The sequence below is a fragment of the Leucopleurus acutus genome (genome assembly GCF_964270905.1).
Source record: "Leucopleurus acutus genome assembly, chromosome: 2".
Classification (NCBI taxonomy): Eukaryota; Metazoa; Chordata; class Mammalia; order Artiodactyla; family Delphinidae; genus Leucopleurus; species Leucopleurus acutus.
The window spans coordinates 119,445,764-119,467,107 of record NC_139143.1 but is presented as its reverse complement, the minus strand read 5'-3'; the positions used below and the strand labels follow the sequence as shown (position 1 = coordinate 119,467,107).

The 21,344-nt window shown below is 38.9% G+C and overlaps 2 protein-coding genes across 3 annotated transcripts in view; one reads left to right on the top strand and one right to left on the bottom strand.

Annotated features, from left to right (window-relative positions):
• The window catches only part of LOC309957738 (uricase), a gene marked incomplete at its 5' end in the record, with an annotated part of 37,556 nt that extends 31,364 nt beyond the window's left edge, over positions 1-6,192 (bottom strand). Inside the window, one exon of the mRNA XM_082833144.1 lies at positions 6,088-6,192. Within this exon, the coding sequence (XP_082689270.1) occupies positions 6,088-6,192 (105 nt within the window). The remainder of the gene's footprint in view (positions 1-6,087) is intronic.
• Positions 6,193-6,593: 401 nt separating this feature from the next.
• DNASE2B (deoxyribonuclease 2 beta) lies at positions 6,594-20,714 on the top strand. Of its 2 annotated transcripts, XM_082832738.1 has the most exons (6): positions 6,594-7,022; positions 10,015-10,192; positions 14,035-14,116; positions 16,441-16,602; positions 17,950-18,147; positions 20,233-20,714. In XM_082832738.1, exons 1-6 carry the CDS (start codon positions 6,910-6,912, stop codon positions 20,571-20,573), a joined length of 1,074 nt encoding a protein of 357 aa, XP_082688864.1. In that variant the 5' UTR covers positions 6,594-6,909; the 3' UTR covers positions 20,574-20,714. The 2 variants fall into 2 exon arrangements, with proteins under 2 accessions (XP_082688864.1, XP_082688865.1); XM_082832739.1 differs by lacking the exon at positions 10,015-10,192 and having other exon boundaries at positions 6,918-7,022.
• Positions 20,715-21,344: the final 630 nt, after the last annotated feature.

Sequence of the window (21,344 nt, the reverse complement as noted above, 5' to 3'; positions counted from 1 at the left end):
GTCACCTAATGAAGACTCCATCTACAGGTGCGCCGTTATTTTCATACTTCTGCCTATTACAAAGGATGAGAGACTCATCACTAAATGTCAAGGGAAATGCTAATTTTCTTCTTGCCAGCCTCTCCATAGTACCAAGAGCCTTAGGGCAGGGAACTGGAACAAGGCCTCAGGAGCCTCTAGGAATAGGAGCAGAAAACCTCACAACGAAGAATTGATGGAGACCTCCAAACATGCAGTTGGAAGGAAATTCTACTGAAATGCATACCCTGAAAGATTTCTCTTTCCTAATGTATAAGACTTGAAAATAAAAATAATAGTAGCAACAATTTAGTGAGGGTTTGATGGGAAATTTCTATATATGAGTTCCTCTAACCCTTTACAAGAACCCTGTGAAGCAGATATCCTTAACCAAGTTTTACAAAGGAAGACACTAGGGTTAGGTAACTTGCCAAGGTCACACAGTTCCTGGGTGACAGAGGGAGGAGGAGTACCTCGACCATTTGCCCCAAAGTGACGCTCTTTCTCACTACGTCAGAGTCCCTACACTCATTAGGGAGAGAAAGGAAGCATTCTGATCCCGCCCAGAAGGAGGGAAGAGGGCAGGCTATTGCAGAAACTTGCATTTCTATACCATTTAAAAATTTTCTATCCAGTAAAGACCTATATTATCTTATCTATTCCTCACAAAACCCTGTGATTCGGTGGGAAGGACACTTATTTTAATATAAACTAGGTCAGTGATGTTAAGTGAGCTTCCCAAAGTCACACAGCTGACAGGCAGACTGGTATAGTGTAAAGGGCCCTACTGAGACTGAACAGTGTTATTCTACCTACACTATACTAGGCAGAACTTACCCCGAACTGGGAGATGCCCCCTGCTCAAACCATTGGTTTTTCTAGCACTTCAGTCATTTTTCTAAATTACAGATAAATTCTAAGCTCAGATGAATTCTGTGTTTATTGCAGGTTTGTTTAAACTGTGAAATAGGGGAAGGAAAGAAGGGTGCTTCCCCTCTGGGGCAGGATTAAAATTCAGCTTCATGCCTTCAACAACGTGGCACCACTATTGAGTTGAACATTGACTTTTTTCTGGATCAGCACCATTGAAAACACGAGTAATGGAGGCTTCTTTGTAGTCAGTAGAACCATATCACTAAAGGACTGTTTTCAGTCCATCTGCAAGGACAAAGAAGTAACTGCATCATGATAGAAAAGAAACAAGGTAAGAAGGAACCAACATTTAATGAACACCAGTTACGTGCTGGAGGCTATGTACACAGCATCTCACCGAATCCTGATAGCATTTTGTAAAGGTGCAGCTCATGAGTCCCACCTTTAGAAAAGGAAGCTGACACTCATGAGGTTAAATAGTTTGGTCAAAACCACATGGCTAATGAGAGGTAGGACCAGGCATGGAACCCAGGTTTGCCTGATTATTTTTATGATACTCAGCTATCTCCCTGATATAACATTATAGTGAAGTTCTTTATAATGGGATTTTACCTACATACCCACATTTATTTGTTTCTCTGATTAGGTTTAATTCATTCTAAAACCTGCATAACCCCAAAACTGAAGTCTCTGAAACCTTTTTCATTCAATCCATACATTCATCTCTATTTATTTAATTCCTTCTAGTGACAAGCACCGTGGTAAGTGCTGGAGATAAACAGCAAACAAGGCAGTCACTATTCTGCCCTGATAGAGATTAGAACAAACTTTAGAGTAGAATAAACTTTTCTGGTAAAGAATCAAAGAGTATTTTAGGTTTTACAGGCTGTATGATCTCTGTTGCAACTACTTAGCTCTGCCATTATGGCATAAAGTAGCTATACATAGTACATAAATGAATGAGTGTGACTGTATTCCAATAAAACTTTATTTACAGGAACAGACAGTGGGCCAGATTTGACCCACAGGAGTTTGCTGACCTCTGCTTTCTAGAGGAACTTCAGAAAAGAAACCAAGTATTTAGAACACATTGTGATAATTACTCTAATTGAAAAAATACAGTGGGTTTTGGGACTATATTGTAAGGGACACCTAAGCTGGATTGAGAGAGATGGGGGATGGCTTCCAGGAGGAACTGGTATCCACAAAGCCCCCTAAGTGATGAGTAGGAATTAACCAAATAAAACTGTCTGGTCCTCTTCCACTTATTCTACTTATATTTCCCTTTAACCACATTTTTCATGAACAATTCTTTATTTTACAAATGCCTGAGTCATTTTGTTTGTCTCATCCCATTTCATTAAAATAATGATGCAACAAGCATTCAACTTTCTGTCACATTCTAGATTTTACTCTGTATATTAACAGTCTTTTAACAGTTTGAACAAAAATAAAGTTGAACTTAAATATGAAAATTTTATGGTATGTAAACCATACCTCAAAAAGTTATTGAGGATAAATAAACAAAACCAACAGTCTAACTCCCAGGAGCCCTCACAGGATGACTGCACTTTGATGAAGCCAGCACAGACCAGGGTCTGGAGAAACCCAACTTTATTTCAACCTCAAATTCTCACACATAAAGCTTTAAGGAACATGAACTCATAATCAAAAATCAAAGGTACACATGGTAGCAAAGTATCATGAGAGAGAGTCATAGAAATAACAGGTAGCAAAGTCTGACCAGCAAAGATTGGAATTATCAGACACAAAATAAAAGTCATATATTTAATATTTTTGCAGAAATGAAAGAGAAGGTTGAATAGCTTCTCTGGAGCAAGAAATAAGGCACTATAAAAAAGACAAAGACAATTTGGAAAATAACCCAACAGAACTTCTAGAAATGCACTAATAAGTGGATTAAGAAACAGATTGAACACAACTGAAGAAAGAACTAGTTATTTGTAAGAGGTAAAGTAACAGATTAATCTTGCCAAAGAGAGAATTAGAGAACTGGGAGATTGATCCAAATAAAGAATCAGGGATTAATGCAGACACACATGAGATAGAATATATGAAAGAGACATAAAATGTACTAGAAATGAACTTATTTACCAAACAGAAACAGACTCAAAGACATAGAAAACAAACTTATGGTTACCAAAGCAGAAAGGTTGGGGAGAGGGATAAATTAGGAATTTGGGAGTAACATATATACACTACTGTATATAAAATAGATAAACAACAAGGACCTGTTGTATAGCACAGGAACTCTACTCAATATTTTGTAATATAACCTACATGGGAAAATAATCTGAAAAAGAATATATATATTCAGCTACTTTTGAGTTGAACATTGACTTTTATCTGGATCAGAATATATATATTCTTTTTCAGATTCTTTTCTAATGTAGGTTAGTACAAAATATTGAGTAGAATTCCCTGTGCTATACAGTAGGTCCATGTTGTACGCTGAGAAAACCATAATTCAAAAAGAGACATGTACCACAATGTTCACTGCAGCACTACTTACAGTAGCCAGGACATGGAAGCAACCTAAGTGTCCATCGACAGATGAATGGATAAAGAAGATGTGGCACATATATACAATGGCATATTACTCAGCCATAAAACGAAACAAAATTGAGTTATTTGTAGTGAGGTGGACGGATCTAGAGTCTGTCATACAGAATGAAGTAAGTCAGAAAAAGAAAAACAAATACCATATGCTAACACATATATATGGAATCTAAAAAGAAAAAAAAATGGTTCTGATGAACCTAGGGGCAGGACAGGAATAAAGATGCAGATGTAGAGAATGGACTTGAGGACACGGGGAGGAGGAAGGGTAAGTTGGGACGAAGTGAGAGAATGGCATGGACATATATACACTACCAATTGTAAAATAGATAGCTAGTGGGAAGCAGCCGCATAGCACAGGGAGTTTAGCTTGGTGCTTTGTGGTCACATAGAGGGGTGGGATAGGGAGGGTGGGAGGGAAAGGGAAGAGGGAGGGAATATGGGGTTATATGTATACATAGAGCTGAAACTAACACAACATTGTAAAGCAATTATACTCCAATAAAGATGTTAAAAAAAGGATATATATATATTCTTTACTGTGCACCTGAAACTAACACAACATTGTAAATCAACTACAATTAAAAAAAATCTTAAAGAATAGTATTAAAAATGTACTAGAAACATACGATAGAGAGAATGTGGAAGAGGCAAAATTTGAAGAGATCAGGACTGAGATTTTCACAACTAGAGATTATCATACTAAGCGAAGTAAGTCAGAAAGAGAAAGGCAAATGCCATATGATATCACTTATATGTGTGGAATCTAAAATATGATACAAATGAACTTATCTATGAAATGGAAACAGAAGCATGGACATAGAGAACAGACTGATGGTTGCCAAGGGGGAGAGGGTTGAGGGAGAGATAGAGTGGGAGGTTTGGGTTAGCAGATGTAAGCTTTTATATAGAGAATGGATAAACAACAAGGTCCCACTGTATAGCACAGAGAACTATATTCACTATCCTATGATAAACCATAATGGAAAAGCCTATAAAAGAAAAGAATATGTATGTATAACTGAATTACTTTGCTGTACAGCAGTAATTAACACAACATTGTAAACTCTAATTAAATTTTAAAAAAAGACTGAGATTTTCTAGGATTATTGGATGAATGAATGCAAACTTTCAACCATTAAAAAAGAAGCCCATTACCAAGTAAAGTACTCATCTTTGTTCACTATACTTGGCCAAATTACAATGAAGGGATTTTCTACTAGTTCTGCTATATAGAGGTAATCATATTGTGAAGGAGACATGATATTTTCATAATATTGTACTAATTGGGCTTCAAAAGTGGGTAATGTGAAAAACATTCTGCTCAGTTTGTGTTTTCTCCATCCACCGAATTCACTGTGCTTCCTTCCACGACATTGCTTTGCTGATTTTAGTAAAAACCCAGGACTGGAATCTAGGCTTTAGGGTAATGTTGAAATCCCTGGAACCCCTCAACCACCGGTACAGTGTTTGACAGCTAGTGATTGCATAAGGAAGGTTGTTGACTGACCATCAGCATGACCAGTTCAGCAACAACGAGAGATAAGAAAGCCTATTGAAAGTGACACCTGAAAGGAAAGAACCTAATTGCATTTTTCCAGATCTTGAAATAAAATTGGCTTTAGCAAAACCATCCTAATACACATATCCTGCAGCTCAATCACAGGAAGGGCTCAGGTTGTAGTAAAAATAATCTTAGCTAACACTTATGGATCATTTACTATTTGCCAGGCACTGTGCTCAGCGTGTAATGAGGAGAAAACGAGAATTATTTTATATCTTATTCAACAAATGTTCTTTAGCCTACATAAATGAAAACAAGTTGCTTGCATTCTGTATATGAATTAATGAATCCTAAGCCTAGTGTACCCACCTGTTATCATTATAATACCAAAAGTTATCACAAGATAAAATTAAATTTATTCCACTTTAACTTAGAAAAGTAAACTTCATGCTATGAAATTTTTTTAAAAACTGATGAAATTTTGGGGTTGCTGAAATCCTTTTTTTCTGAGTGCAGTAAACACATACATTAAATAAAATGATACCCATGGAGGAATGGTCAGAAAAATGCTTCTCAGTTTACCAGTTTGGTAGGTTGTGAAACCAGATACAGCACAACGTTGGCCTCAGGGCATTAAGTCTCAAAGTTTAGGGTGCCGCAGCATCACCAAAAAACTTGTAAATAATGTAGATTCTTGAGCCCAACTGGAAGAATTCTTATTTAGCAGGTTTGGGTTGAGGTCCCTTTTTGCCAGCACCACAGGAAAATGTGGGCAGGTGGCCCATAACATTCCTCACAAAATTCTGTTTTAGGAGAAAGAGCTCTAAGCCCTTCGTTTTTTATGAACCCCAAGGATCCTGAACAACACCAGCTTAACCATAGAAGTGATCCAGTTTGCAAGGGTCCAATTTAGTCTGAATCCCTAAGTGACTCTGATCTGGATCCATAAGCAAAGGGACAGATCAGAGCCATGATGACTTTCAGGCATAAAGTAAACTGCTATTTATTATTATAGCATCTTTAATAATTGATTCAAAGGCATCATGCACTTAAAGAAATGTTTTCATATGCCTATCTACTTCTTCCCTCCTCCAAAAAGAGAATGGTCTCACCTTTGTATAGTCATGGAAATGAGCCATTTTCCCTTTGCCTTCAACTTCAGATTCAGTTTCAAGAATGGGAAAGAATAATTTGGGCAAAACAGATGTTTGTAACATTTTTATTTGATCTGAAGCATGAGCGGTCAATATGTTTACCTGATTGCATTGCAACCAATTGGACACCAAGGCCTCTTTGGAGTAAAGCACCATGCTGAGTGGCTAAAACCAGGAGGTGGAGAGGCTATGTAAACATCTTCAGTAAAATACAACTGAATTTGCTCTTTCTTTGAAGCAAGCCTTTGAAGTATCCTTTAGGAAATGTTTCCTTAAGATAGAGAATATTACAAGTGATAGATCCTAATTATTACTAAGATATAAAGTTTTGTCATTTTTGTGTAATGTCTGAACCACAAACATTTGCTCTCAGTCACAGAGAGACAATCATAAGGGAAAAAACATGAAACAGATTTTATTCAACATCTATTTATCAATACAGAGTTCTCCTGTCCACTGAATTTCATACTACATGATGTTTACTCCCAAGAGTTAACGATACATCCCTTTTTTCTTGCCAGGACTTTTTGATGACGTTGCAAACTATTCAGCAGTCAACAATTCAGCACAAAGGCATTCAGAGTCACGCCGGCATGTTGTGACAGAATCACACAATTACATGGGATTCATCCCATTCTGAAAATGCCTAAACAGCAAATGGCAGAAGCAAATGGAATCAAATGTCAGAGCCAGCACAGTCTGAGAGACTTGAAACTCAGGCTCCACGATCCATGGGGAAAGTTTCCTGCTGTGCCATGGAATAAAGGTGCCAGATAGAAAATGACAGCAAGACTTCTAAGAACACCCCTGGCTTTGCTCTTCCTTGGCTTCTTTGGGATCCTGAAGGCGACAACAATATCATGCAGAAACGAGGAAGGTGAAGCTGTGGATTGGTAGGTAAATGAAATGTAAGGCTTGGTGCGTGCAGATAGAAAGCCAGAGTACTGGTGGCTAACTGGTGCACTGTGAAGTTCAGGAGACTTCCACTCCACCTCTCCCCTTAAAAAGAAAGCAAGTTGAAGTGTATAAATGAGCCACGTATCCAGATAGGGGTAGGCTTCTGAATGAGAGAGCTTCCCTTTGAGAAAGAGCCTAGCAGCCCCTCGTGGGCCTGATTCATGCTCTCAGCAGGGCAAGGCTGGTGGCCACAGAGGTGCATTAGAGCTGACAGCTTCTCTCAGTTGGCAATTTCCTTTAATTGCATTGTGGCTTTCCTAACAGAACCCTTCCAACATCCTTTTAGAGTTGATGAAGGAGAGAGGTTAATTTTTCCCTGACACTGGAGCGTTTCCTTATGTGAAGGAGAAAGAGGGCTTGATGGTACAGAGCACTGTTTGGTTAACCTTATTTATTGGACAGCACAGACAGCTGTTGGAGTGGGTGGTAGGTCACCAGTCTCCTGCAGTGTCAAAGAGACGAAACACAGCTTTGCGTTACAGTCATGGATTCTCCGAAAGCTTTGATCACTTTTTCACTCTTTAATTAGGGTGTTTAGGTTAGCCTTTATGGTTGGCATCAAGCTTTGTGTAAACTTCAGGCTAGAGAACATAGATCCACTCAATCAGTCTCTCAGCAAACAGTTACTGAGCTCACACCAGCCCTGTGCTGAGTTTTGAAAATATAAATATGAACAAAACATAGTTCTTACCCTCGAGGAGCTCATCATTATGTGGTAAAGGCATATATGGGGCATTAGATGGGGCATTGGGGAGGATAGAGCCCAGAAGACTTCTCTGGGGAAGTATTAGGCTGGCCAAAAAGTTTGTTCGGGTTTTCCCATACCGTCGCACGGAAAAACCTGAACAAATTTTTTGGCCAACCCAATAGTTTTGAGCTAAGTTTTGAGAACAATTATGAGTTAGTTATAAAAACAAGGGAGATGCAAGGGCATCTCAGGTCAATGAAGAAGCAATGAGGAGGTCCAGAGGCAATAAGCAATGGGGAGAGTTTGGAAGCAGTTAAGTAAAGTTGGCGCTTCGGGAGAACGTGGGGAAATGGCAGGAGGGGAGAGGGGAGCTTAGAGAGATAGGTGAGAGCCAGGTCATGAGGGGCTTCATGTGCTGAACTGCTGAGTCTGAACTTGACCATGAAAGGGAGCTACTGACAGACTTCAGGTGGGGACTTGATAAAGTCATATTTGCATTTTAGAAAGCCCACTGGCAGTACTCTGAAGGCCAGCTGGCTGGGGACTAGTCTAGAGTCATGGAAACCAATAGGATTAAGCAGTGTTACAGGTGAGAAGAAGTATGGACCCAAGTTAAAGAAGAGGAAATAGAGAGGAGGAACACGCTGAGAGGACTTGGTAATGGATAGGCACAGGGGAGTAGGAGAGAGGAAGAAGTTAAGAAAGACTTGCAGGTTGCTGGCTTCTGTGACTGTGTGGATGTGTTCCCTAAGAGCAGGGGATGAGTAGAGTTGTCGCAAAATATTGTGAACTTGGTTTCGAAGATATGGAGTTGGAGGTCTCTGAGACATCTTTGTATTTGGGTTTATCTAGACCTCAGCATAGAGATCTGGGCTAGAAATAGATTCAGAAATCTTCAGATTATAATTGGAGATAGTCACCCAAGGAAAATGTTTAAAAGCACTAGTCCTTAATTGGTGTGCCATGATAGTTGACAAACATTTCACTGGTGGGCCACCAAATTGTGATCAATATATAAAATTTATTTTTGCCACAACCGAATGGACATATTACTTAGCAATATCTGTCAGAGAGAATGCTGTGCTAAGCAGACAGGGAGGCACAGTCTCGAGCTGCTACAACTACCTGCGAGAGTTAAAGGGCAGAGGAACGTGAGGTCAGCATCAAAGAATAATTTCATGTTTCCTGCCATGTGTGAGGACCTGGCCCTGAGAGTAAGAAAGCCTGGACAGGGCAGGAAAGAGCATAAATGGAAGCATAAGACTGATGAGAACCAAGTGACCGTTGAAGCTTTTCTCAGCAGTGTGAGACACTGTTGTGGGGTAATAGTGAATGCATTACAATGTTTGGTCCAGTGTGAGTATTTGAGGGTTAATTGTGGGGTTTGTGCTATTAAAGAGTGTTTGGCTAGAACTGGTCAATTTTGCCTTCCAGGTACTTTTGACAATGTCTGGAGACATTTTTGATTGGCACGACTTGGGTAGTACTGTTGACAACTAATAGGAAGAGGCCAGGGATACTACAATGCACAGAGCAGGCTCCCAGAGAATAATGGGGCCCAAAATGTGAATACAGCACACTGAGAAACCCTGGGTTAGATGATCCAAGAATGGCTGAATGCCATGCGGGTCTAACAACCTCTCCTCCCTGTGAGATAACCAAAGGAGATATACAGATAGGAGACAATAGTAAAGAAAGCAAGGCATTTACTCAATTGGCTAGTCTTGGACCTGAATCCTCAATGCAGAGCATTCTGATAAACTGAGCTGAAGAATGTGGCTTAGGCCAGAGGCTCAAGAAAGCCTCCACTGACTCTGATGACTAAACCCAAATCTCAGACCCAGCCAGCCCACTACAAAGAGATGAGCATGCCAAGCACCTAAGGCAGCAGAGAAAAACAGAGAAGAGAAAGGAAAGGAAAGAACAGAGTTCTGTTCTTTCTGTGGAAAGAACAGAGAAGCCATTCTCAAAATGTGCGAACTTCTACTACGGGGATCCCACCCCCCAGGCCAGTAAATGTTTTTAGAACACGTACAGTCAGATTTGCATTTCCTTCATTGGGAAGGAGCAACAGTAAGGGTAGAAAGAGAGGCAGAGAGCTTGCGCAAATCCCCTTCCTTAGACTTAGAGGCCTTCTGTGAAACATAAGTGAAATGATACATTTAAGTGCTTGACACAGTGGCTGCCATCAGGGAAGGAGTTAGGAAATGTTAGTAATTCATAATTATTTCTTTTGTTAGGTTTACATTTTATAAGTTGCCTAAAAGGCAAGACAAGGAAAGTAGAGAGACTGGGGTAGAGTACCTATACCTAGACTCTGCAACCAGAAGCTGGAGAAGGAGTAAGCAACTAATGAATACCACCAAGAGTGTTTTGGGAAGGACATTACAACAGCTATATGAAGCATATGCTTCCGAGGTATGTTATAGTTATCATTTATTTGAATCATATAAAATGCATAATACAGACTCCAAGGCTTCCAAAAGATTTTAACTCCTTGTCTACCCAGTGCCCAATCCTAGCAACTGGAAGTAAGCTAGCTCAGAATCTGAATCAATCTAACTAAGACCTTAGGGAATACATCAACATACTCCATAGCAATGCCAAATTGTTGATATGTTCGGCACTATGTCCAATGGCATCACTGGGCAAAGTGTGAACTAATTGCATATTGAAATCTTTTGGCTGCCAAACTCTGCCAATGTGCTCAGTACTTGCTTTCTTACTCCTTTAATGGAAATAGAGAGAAGAGCCCTCTCCTATTACAATGCAATATAGATCTGTGATCAATATGCCATGAGTTATGGGTTGTTTAAGCCATGGTGGGATGAGTTTGGTGGGAAAAGTAAAGGGTTCCACTTGGTCTTCCTTTTAATTAATCATTTTCAAAATAGTAGGTTGAGAGCTAGGGCTCTAGTTCAAGGCCCTGGAACTAACTTGCCTGAATATGGAGCTTAAACCTGCTATCTGGACTCCATCAGGCAATGAGTTAACTACCTCAATGTGGGCAGTCTCCCAACATTCCAGGCACCATCTGCTGTTCAGTGACAAGATACTGCTTTTCAACCACGGGTGACAAGTAAAATCGAACAATAATTAACATCCAATTATACTCATCTATGCATTTCCTAACAATAATTTATAGAGAAGTAAATATGTAAAATAACTCAGCACTTACAACGTGCTGGGTCTTTACATATGTCAACTAATTTAATCCCCACAACAATACTGAGTTAGACTCTAGCACCACTATTTGAACATTTACTGAAAATATGCAGAGAGCTGTCACCTTGTGCACAAATATCCACTTTATTCACCTGTCATTAAGACCAGCCATCGGAGCCAAGTTACAAAGTCAAAACTTATTTGTAAGCTGTTTGAGTACATGTGATATTCCAAACACTGTCCTAGAGGCTTTTAGAAATTGTTCATTCTCAGCAACATCCCTGTTTTGAATTAGTCGATTATTGTGTAAAAGCAAAACTACCTATAGCTGCTTCTGCTTTCCAAGGTTGGGGATGGAAAACTTGGAGTAGAACCCATCAGTGAGAAAATAAACACATTCATCCCCTCCCAATTGCAGACTGTCCAAGAAGAGAAAGGCAAGAGCAACACTGCAGCCTCTGTCATTTATCTTATTTGGGGAAGATGGGTCTTCGTTTGGCAAACTATAATAATGATCTTTGGAAGTGCAAAAGTAGCCCCAGAGCCTAGGAGGGTGTGAGAGCTAAACTGCTCTGCAAAATAAAGAAGGGGTAGATGGGAGCTAGGAATTAAAAAGTATACAGAACATGGAGGGAGATTGGAGGCAGGTCAGCTTGGTGATGTAAAACCATTCAATGTTTCATACCTTCTGTAAAACCTGCTCACACACAATGTCTTGAGTGGTGGATTCTGGGAAGAAAATGGCAGTAAAGGGGCTGATTTCCATGTCTGATTGGCATGGAGCCCAAAGAAGAACAACCAAAAAGACTGAGTGTTCTCTGGAAGTTGGAACTATGTGCCAGAAGTGACCATGAGAACACAACTTCCCCACCTTCTGATCTGGAATTGAACTTCTGACAGAGAGTAGAATGCAAGATCAGACCAACTGGTTTTAAATCTCAAATGTCAAGTTATGCCAATATTGGGGTTATGTTGGAAAATATCCCTTCTTTTGCCTTTGTAAATGAGAACCTTCCATATACCTTGATAATAACACTTATCAAACTATATCACAGTTGCCTATATTTACCTGACTATTCCCTGCTAGACTGGGGTCAGAGGCCGTACCCTTCTTATTCAACATCCAGTAGTCAAAATAATACCCAACATAAGTGTTAAAGGAATAAAGATGTACTGGGAATTTGCTGGTGGTCCAGTGGTTAGGACTCCATGCTTCCACTGCTGGGGGCCTGGGTTGGACTCCAAACCCTGGTGGGGAACTAAGATCCTGCAAGCCACGAGGCCAAAAAAAAAAAAAAAAAAAGGTCTAAAGGCACAAGCCTAGGTCTGCCTATTCTTCTTTTTTAATTTTAATTTTATATTGGACCATAGTTGACTAACAATATTGTGTTAGTTTCAGGTGTACCGCAAAGTGATTCAGTTATACATATACATGCATCCTTTTTCAAATTCTTTTCCCATTTAGGTTATTACAGAATATTGAGCAGAGTTCCCTGTGCTACACAGTAGGTCCTTGTTGGTTATCTATCTTAAATATAGCAGTGTGTACATGTCAATCCCAAACTCCCAATCTATCCCTCCCCACTATCCTTCCCCCACTGGTAACCATAAGTTTGTTCTCTAAGTCTGTGAGTCTGTTTCTGTTTTGTAAATAAGTTCATTAGTATCAATTTTTTTAGATTCTGCATATAAGCGATATCGTATGATATTGTCTTTCTCTGTCTGACTTACTTCACTTAGTATGATAATCTCCAGGTGCTATTCTTAGGTCATGATTTTTTCGCTTTATGAGAGAGCTTCTTTTCACTAGAGCTACATCCCATTTACCTTAGCTGGCTGTTATACCTCTGGTTAGAATGTTAAACTTCATCTATTAGAAGAATTAAGTTCCTTACTGAATTTTCCCAGAGGCCTTCCACATTGTACCCCAAAGGCACACAATGGCCTTGTTACCGCATTCCATACAGGCTCACAGGATAACTAACTGTCAGAGTTCTCCAGTGGAGAATCTGAACGCCAATGGTAGCGATGGTCAATTACAGAAAATGCAGGTAAGAAAACAGCTTAATTTCCTAAATATTCCTAAACATAGTAGCCAAGAATGCTGTAGAGACTATGTTGTGCCTTTTTTAAAAAAATGGTTTTAGATTATATCAACTAATGAAGCAACTGTAAGAATCTCAGTTATTGATTTTTTTTTCCTGAGAGACAAGCAAGGGTCTCTTTTTAAGGGGATAGGTTGTCCTTTCCTGCTTTTAATTATGTCACTGAGACTTTTTAATATTGACATCCTTGGCTTCATTAAAAGTCACTGCATCATGACACAACTGAAATGGAACGACACAGAAAAAATATAAGCAAGTTTCCAAAACATGACAAAGAGATACTATCAAAATAATAGCTTCACTTTGACTCAGAGATTTGACCAACTGTTTGGGGAATGTACTCGCATGTTGCCTTACCAGAGGAAATCCATTATCACATTCAACTGTACCACTTTTTTTAAGCAGGAAAATGTCAAGTTGAAAAGGTGAAGTGACAGGAGAAATGGATTGAAGAAAAATCCTCCCCTATCAGGGAGCTAGTAGAAGCAGAGAATGAGGAATCCTGATTAAACAGGAAGCTATGACCAAGCAGTGAAACACAAAGTAGGCAGAGAAAATCAGACCCTGACAGCCAGTTCTGCATTGTGCCTATAATATCAATGGAGAAAACTTAGCTGTAATCCTTGGCTGGTTGTTCCTACTGCATTTCCTTAATGAATATTTAAGTACCCCTTTATCATACACTAGTTGCCAGATCAGAAACATGGGTCCAAAATAACTGAAATAGGAATATTGCCCTCACACACACATCACAATGCACAGGGCTCCTGTCACACAAGACAAAACCATGTGTGGTTGAGAATGGACTTCTTGTCCCTTTTCTTGCACGTCACAGAATTCATATCGATGGGAAAGCTGCCTATTAGAACGGATGACTTCTCATGTGTATTAATGAAAGTTCTGTATTGCAGGCCGGGTAGCTGGTAGAAATGTTGTGAGCATTTATAAGTGAAGGATTTATGCCATTATAACCCTAAAATGTCCCTGCAGGATAACAACACAGCCTATCTAATATACAATGATGGAGTCCCTAAATCCATGAATTACAGCAGAAAGTATGGACACACCAAAGGTATGACAAAGGCTCTTATTTTTTCTTTCCTACTGGAAATCAGTATTTTTGTAAACATTCCATCTTCAGTAGTCTTATACTCCATACTAAAAAGATAGCTTTTCTTTTTAATGGTCTGAGTTATCAAAATGAGTGATTTCTGTATCACAGGTTATAATGATATACTTTGACTTTGCAATATCCTTCTCACAAATCCCATTTTATTTCTTAATGTATCTTATAATATATACTTTAAAGAAGAAATCCAATATTGACTACTGGGAATACCAGCCAGACTATATATATGTGTGTGTGTGTATACTGTACACACATTTTAGTCAGGTTTATAGAGGTATAATTTGCATAGAGTAAAATTCACCCTTCTTAGTGCCAAGTTCCATTTGAAATATAGTAAACATTTTTGAAAAAGTATTTAAAAATATTTTTTATATTATAGTAATTTTTGTTGTTATATATTTTGTTCTATAATTATAATAATTTTTATTATAGTGATTTTTGGTATTTTTCAATTTATAAACTATGTATATATATGTTATTGAAAAATTCAAAATGATAGTAAACAAAAAATCTGTAATCCTAATACTCATTAGATAATTACACTTAATACTTTCTACTTTTTCTATGATACATATTTTGAAACATTTTTATAAAACTATTGTAATGACTACTTCAAACTTTTTTCAACTTAATATACCATGAATAACTTTCCATGGCAACAAGTATTCTTCAGAAGGTTCCAAACTCAAATGTCTTCAGAGGCAGGCAAGTGATGTCAGCAAGCCAAGGGGGCTGAACTGGCAGGTAACTAGAGAACTGGAGAGTATATACTTGCTCTAAGGAAGCAGTTAACTATTCAGCTTGCCTTATGGGAATGCAATTTTTCCAGAGAAAATTAGAGTTTGTGGGAAATCTCCCCAGTTTTTAAATGTTGGTAATAAATTCAAAGTTTTAAAAAATACTCTGCAAGCATAATAATATGTATCTGCAGGCTAGATTTGGCCTGTGGGCTGCCTGTTTGCAACCTCTGATTAAGAATATCATTTGTAATGGCTGTCAAATGTCATGAGCATTGAAAGCCTTTGATTTAGCTAAGTTGCCTTCTTGATGGTCCTATTTGCATGGAACCCAACAATTTTTATAACATGCCGCATTCTGCAACCTCTCCTTTACCAATCGCCCACCACCATTTTCGCTCCACCCTGTTAGTTGATACAAGGGTTTAGAAAAAAGGCTGGAAAAGGAGTGGGACCTGATGTCACATTGGGGAGTTCCCTGCCAACAGGTGTCCCGACATCCTGTGGCATTTGTACCAGGAAGTTAGGATTTCAGACAAACAGCAATGCTCATCTGGGCCGAAGAGAGTCCCTGAAGATCATCCAGCTCTGTGAGGCAACTGAACTTTGAACATTTACCATCTCGACACAGGTATTGATTCCATAGCCACTGACAAAGTCACTGACAAATACTCTGCTTCCTTAAAGTGTGTTCTTTGAAAAAGAAATAACTGGCAGGCATTTGGTTTCTGTTCTAACACTAAGGCAAACATGTCTCCATGGTCATATGCAAACTGGAAAGTCTAGTTAGCATACCAAAACTGTCTTGATATATTTATAAACACAGAAATAGTCATAGATGCCTGTTGGACAGGGTTCTTTGTGCCATGTCATCTTTCATCAAAGATGATGAAAATCTTTCTGTTTTCTTCTTTTCGGGCTTTCATGTTGGTCTGCTCTAGAGATTTTTACTAAATACAATTAACTGGGGTGTTTTAGAACATGGCTTCCCTGTTTTTTTTCTCTCTGCCTCTTTTTTCAATCTTGTGGAACTGGGTGAATTCTGCACATAAATGAGCATCAGTTTCTCACAATAAATTACTGCAAGTACATGTTTTCATTTGATATTTTCTCTTTCAACTCTGCTTTTTAGCTGGCTTTGAAAATAGCTTAGCTGCTTAGCAGTAAAGACATTATCTGAAGCTTACCAGGTGACTACATAGTCTAACAAGGTCAAATACCAATTTAGCAAATTTGCATTCTGCCAAAACAAATTTTCCTTGTAGTTTCAACATGAAATGCCTCTCAACTCTTCACAGGGTGGCTGCCCTAGCTCCCTTTTGTGGTGGGTTATTAACAGTAATGGGGCAATATGATGTGTACCTGAATTGGTTCTGAAATTATTGAAAAAGAGCGTGATCCTTGTAATTATTAGCCTAATAAAAAATTAGCCTGAAGTATAAAGGGCTTAAATGTTGTAGCTTTGAACTCTGTTTTTTTTAAAGGAGCTTTGTTTTTCTAATTTATCTGTATTTACTGTATCTTTGGTAGGTTTACTTCTGTGGAACAGAATCCAGGGGTTCTGGTTGATTCATTCCATTCCCCATTTTCCTCCAATTCCTGAAGAAGGCTATGAGTATCCACCCACAGGGAGACGAAATGGACAAACTGGCATCTGCATAACTTTCAAGTACAACCAGTATGAAGCAATAGGTAACACTAGAGTGTGTAAAAAAAGAGAGAGAGAGAGAGAAAGAGAGATAACAATATTGAAGAAGGGCTTTGGAAATATATTAATAAATTTATCACTTCATTTGCTTCTCTATTCATAAACCCTCTGATACCTAGATTCTAATATTGGCTTTGGTGAGATCTCGGGCAGGCTCACTTACTGGACCTTGCTTTCCTGGTCCACCAATGAAGTCTTTGAACTTGATCAGAGACAGTAGTTTCAAATGTCTACAGGGGCCAGGCAGGTAACAAAAATGGGTGACACAGGTGGGCATTGCATGGGCAGTGGGGACAGTGACAAACTGGGTTGTTGACTCTCCCCTAGCTTCCCTCAAAAGCTTCAGCTTCATTATACTGTGGTTCTGTGGGAATACAGACCTACATCTCCATATTTTTTAGAGGAAGCAGAAACCTAGGGGAGGATGTAAGAATACAAGAGAGGGAAGGAAAGAGGGAGATAGATCCTCTGATTTTCAAATATGGTCTCAATCTTATTTATTTTTTTAAATTGTGTAGACCTCATGTTGCCTATAGGCCACCAACATGACACTTCGGAGCATAAACCAGATGATCTTCCCTTAAGATCTCAAGCTCAAAGGGCCAAAAATACTTGGATTTGGAAAATCCAAAGTAGGAATAGGGAAGAGAAGTAGGAATGGTATTTTACCAATCACTTTTTACTGAGGAAGCTGCTAAATAGTAAAGAGTGATTATTTGCCTCTGGATATAGGAGGTTTAGAATATTTTTGTTTTTTATCAAATTTCCATCTTATGGAAAGGATTATTGAGCCTCTCACCCAAATTAAGCCCTAGTCTAACTAGCTGAGTTCCTATAATGATTAGAGAGCTTAATAGCATAGAGATTAGGTGTGCATGCTGATGAGTTGGTCATTCTTGGAGCTGGATGATCAGTACATGGGTGTTCTCTACTTTTGTATGTGTACACATGGGAGAAAAAACACATGGCCTCCAAGACCAGACTGCCTGGGCTTTAATACCAACTCCTTCAGTTACAAGCTTATAACCTTAGGCATGTGACATAAATTCTCCATTAATTTATCTATAAAATGAGGATAATGATAAAAGAACTTACCTAATAATAAGGTTGTTCTGATTAAATTAGTAAACCCACATAATAATGCCTGGAAAGTAGGGAGTGTCAACTATTTTAACCAAAAGTTTGAAGGCTATTGGCTTAAAGAAGGGAATACTTTTGCTTTTGTTTTTCATTCTATTTAGTTTTTTAATTCACAACAAGACCTAAAATACCAACAAGCATTTCCATTTGTGTCTTAATTCTCAACTTTTCTTTATTGTTTCTTGATTCAGATTCTCAGCTCTTGGTCTGCAACCCAAACGTTTATAGCTGTTCCATCCCAGTAACCTTTCACCAGGAGCTCGTTCACATGCCCCAGCTGTGTGCCAGATCCAGCTCATCAGAGATCCCTGGCCGGCATCTCACCACACTTCAGTCAGCCCAGGGACAAAAATTCCTCCATTTTGCAAAGTCTGATTATTTTCTTGACGGTATGAAAGCCCATCATCAAACAATATGCTATTACACTGCTGCTGGACTCACTTTGGATTGCAAAGAGGAAATATTCTGATTATTCAGGGGAGTAGAAGTAGAAAAGGAGGGAGGACAAAGAAAGGAAAGGGAGAAGGGACACCAAGGGCCAATTAAAATATTAGCCACTTGAATAGAAGGGTTGCTGATCCAACCACAAAAGTATCTCACAACCATCTAGCCAGAGGCCAGTAAAAACTCAGTCTCCAGCCTCAGCTGGGCACAGAACCAAGCTGTCTCCTTTTTCTTTCACTCCCTAAGTAGTTATTTTAAGCCTTCCTTACCCTCAAGTCCTGCCTCTTCACCTTTTCCTTCATAGAGAGAATAGAAATCACCAGAAAGAAACCACTTCAAGAGCACACCCCACCCTCAACAATCTAAGCTATTTTCATTCTTTTTTTACCAGTTTTCTCTCATCCAGACAGAAGCAGTGCACTCCGTGCCCTGGAACCTATCCCAGCCTCAGAATACTTTCATAAACTCAACCTGTTCTCCCTCTTCTACTTCAGCTTTCCTGCTCTACAAGCCCCTTAGAATATAAACAGTCCTAAAAACCCTCCCTCAATTCTAGATTTCCTATATCTCTGTTTTTTTCCTTCTAAATTTACTTTTAGAAAACTCTTCAGGGTCTTTACTTGCTCACTGCTCCTTGACTACAGTCTTGCTTCTCTGTCTGTAGACCTTACAGTCTCTCTCCAGTCACCAATGGCCATCTTAATTGACCTCACTGTCTTCCTTCCTTCCTTCCTTCCTTCCAACTTCCTTCCTAACTTCCTTCCTTCCTTCCATCCTTCCTTCCTTCCTAACTTCTTACCTTCCTTCCTTCCTTCCTAACTTACTTCATTCGTTCCTTCATTCGTTCCTTCCTTCCTAACTTCCTTCCTTTCTTCCTTCCTAACTTCCTTCCTTCCTTTAATATTGAATAAAATTTACTGAATGCCTACTACTTGCCTGTGTTAGGCATTAGAGATCCCAAAATTAACAGGACAGAAATAGCTTCCGCAGAATTTGGCACAGTTGGAACCCTTTCTTTTTTGAAACATTCTCCTCCCTGAGTTTTGGAAGTACACAGTCTTTTGGTCTTCCTCCCACTTCTTATAAGTCTCTTCTGCCAGGTCCTCCTCCTCTGCATACTCCTTATGTGACTAGGTTGCTCCGTGGTCCTCTACTTACCCTTATCGCATCTACATATTCCTGCTAGGTGATTCCCAAGTCTAGATCTCCACCCTAGACCTCTGTTCTGACAGAAGTATTCATCAGTGAGTGGGACATTTCTGCTCACAGGTGGCACAGCCACACAAAATTCAACACGCCAAACTCATCTCATCATTATTCCTAACATATCTCACTCTTTTTCTCATATTCTGCATGGTCCCCTAGAACTCTTGATCCCTCTTTTTTTCTCTTCCCCCTTATCAAATCATCAAATTAAATCAGTTCCCAGTCCTTAATAACTCACATTTATCTTACCCCCTCTAAACTTTCTGCCATGGCCATGGTTCACACCTGTGTTTGTTACCACACTTATTGTAACAAGCTGGTGGTTTTCCTCTCTCCAATCTAATGTAGCCTTCCCAATTCATCCTGCACATTGCTTCTCAATTGATATTTATGGTCATAAAGCAGTTTCTATTAATCCCCCAATAACACTCCTTAACAAATTTCCCATTGATTTCAGGAAAATTCAAATACTTTGGCATGGTTTATAAAGATCTCTAGATGCTGGCCTCTGGTTACTGCTCTATCCTTATTCTTTCCAAAGGTCTTTTCAGGACAAAAGCCTATATTGCTCTCTTGTATGTGTGGAATAGAAGACGTTTTCAGAGACTAATATCATCCTAGTAATAGTGATAATAACTTTTATTTGCATATCACTTTAGCGTTTATAAAATGTTCTCCTATCCACTCTCTCAGTCATGTTGTTATTATTGTGCTTGTGACATCCACATATCAGGGGTGCATGATGATTCTATTCCTGAGATATTTTCAGGGATTTATCTAAGTTTAAATACTAACCTCACTATTTTTCTCTTTATAAACTCTAGACATCTTTGCAGCCTGGATGGCTCAACGGTTGAAGACTCACTTGCTAACAGAAACCTGGCAGCGAAAGAGACAAGAGCTTCCTTCAAACTGCTCCCTTCCTTACCATGTCTACAATGTCAAAGCAATTAAGTTATCTAGACAATCTTATTTCAGCTCTTATCAGGATCATGCCAAATGGTGTATTTCCCAAAAGGGCACCAAAAATCGCTGGACATGTATTGGAGACCTAAATCGGAGCCCACACCAAGCCTTCAGAAGTGGAGGATTCATTTGTACCCAGAATCAGCATATTTACCAAGCATTCCAAGGATTAGTTTTATATTATGAGAACTGTAACTAAACTTGGTGAAAGGACATATGTGCTATCATTTTCAACACTGATATGGTATCTTCTTCTACTAGATCTATTATTTATATATTAAAAGACTGTGAATTTACTTATGGTCCACATACCATCAAATAAAATGTTTTTCTCCCATGCTTACCATTTTATCGTCCAAATAATGGCAATTTATCTACTTAGAATGTATTTATTTATTTATTTTACATCCTTATTGGAGTATAATTGCTTTACAATGGTGTGTTAGTTTCTGCTTTATAACAAAGTGAATCAGCTATACATATACCTTTATCCCCATATCTCCTTCCTCTTGCGTCTCCCTCTCACCCTCCCTATCCCACCCCTCTACTTAGCATTTATATGCCATAAACACACTCTGTTATGTATAACTAAAGTGAGAATAGAAGGAGTAAAAGAAAAAATTTTGTTCCAGATTAGTCAGCTCTCAATTGTCCATGGATTGACTGGCCATCTCTTAGAGTAATTTCATCTTCACAAAGAATTCCGACTCTCCTCCTCACCCCTTTTTGAAGAAAAAAACATTTCTATCTTTCTGTACATCAAACTACTTAGTCATATTCCTCCTAGAGTTCTTTTCAATGGTTTATGGTCAAGTCTAATTGGTCATTCTTGAGCTACTACTTACTAACTGTACAATCTTGGACCATTCACCTGAACTCTCTGAGCCTTGGTTTTCTTCTCTATGAAATGGAGATAAAATCTAGGTATCTTCAAGCAAATAGCACAGAGCCTGGCCCAGTTGATACTTAA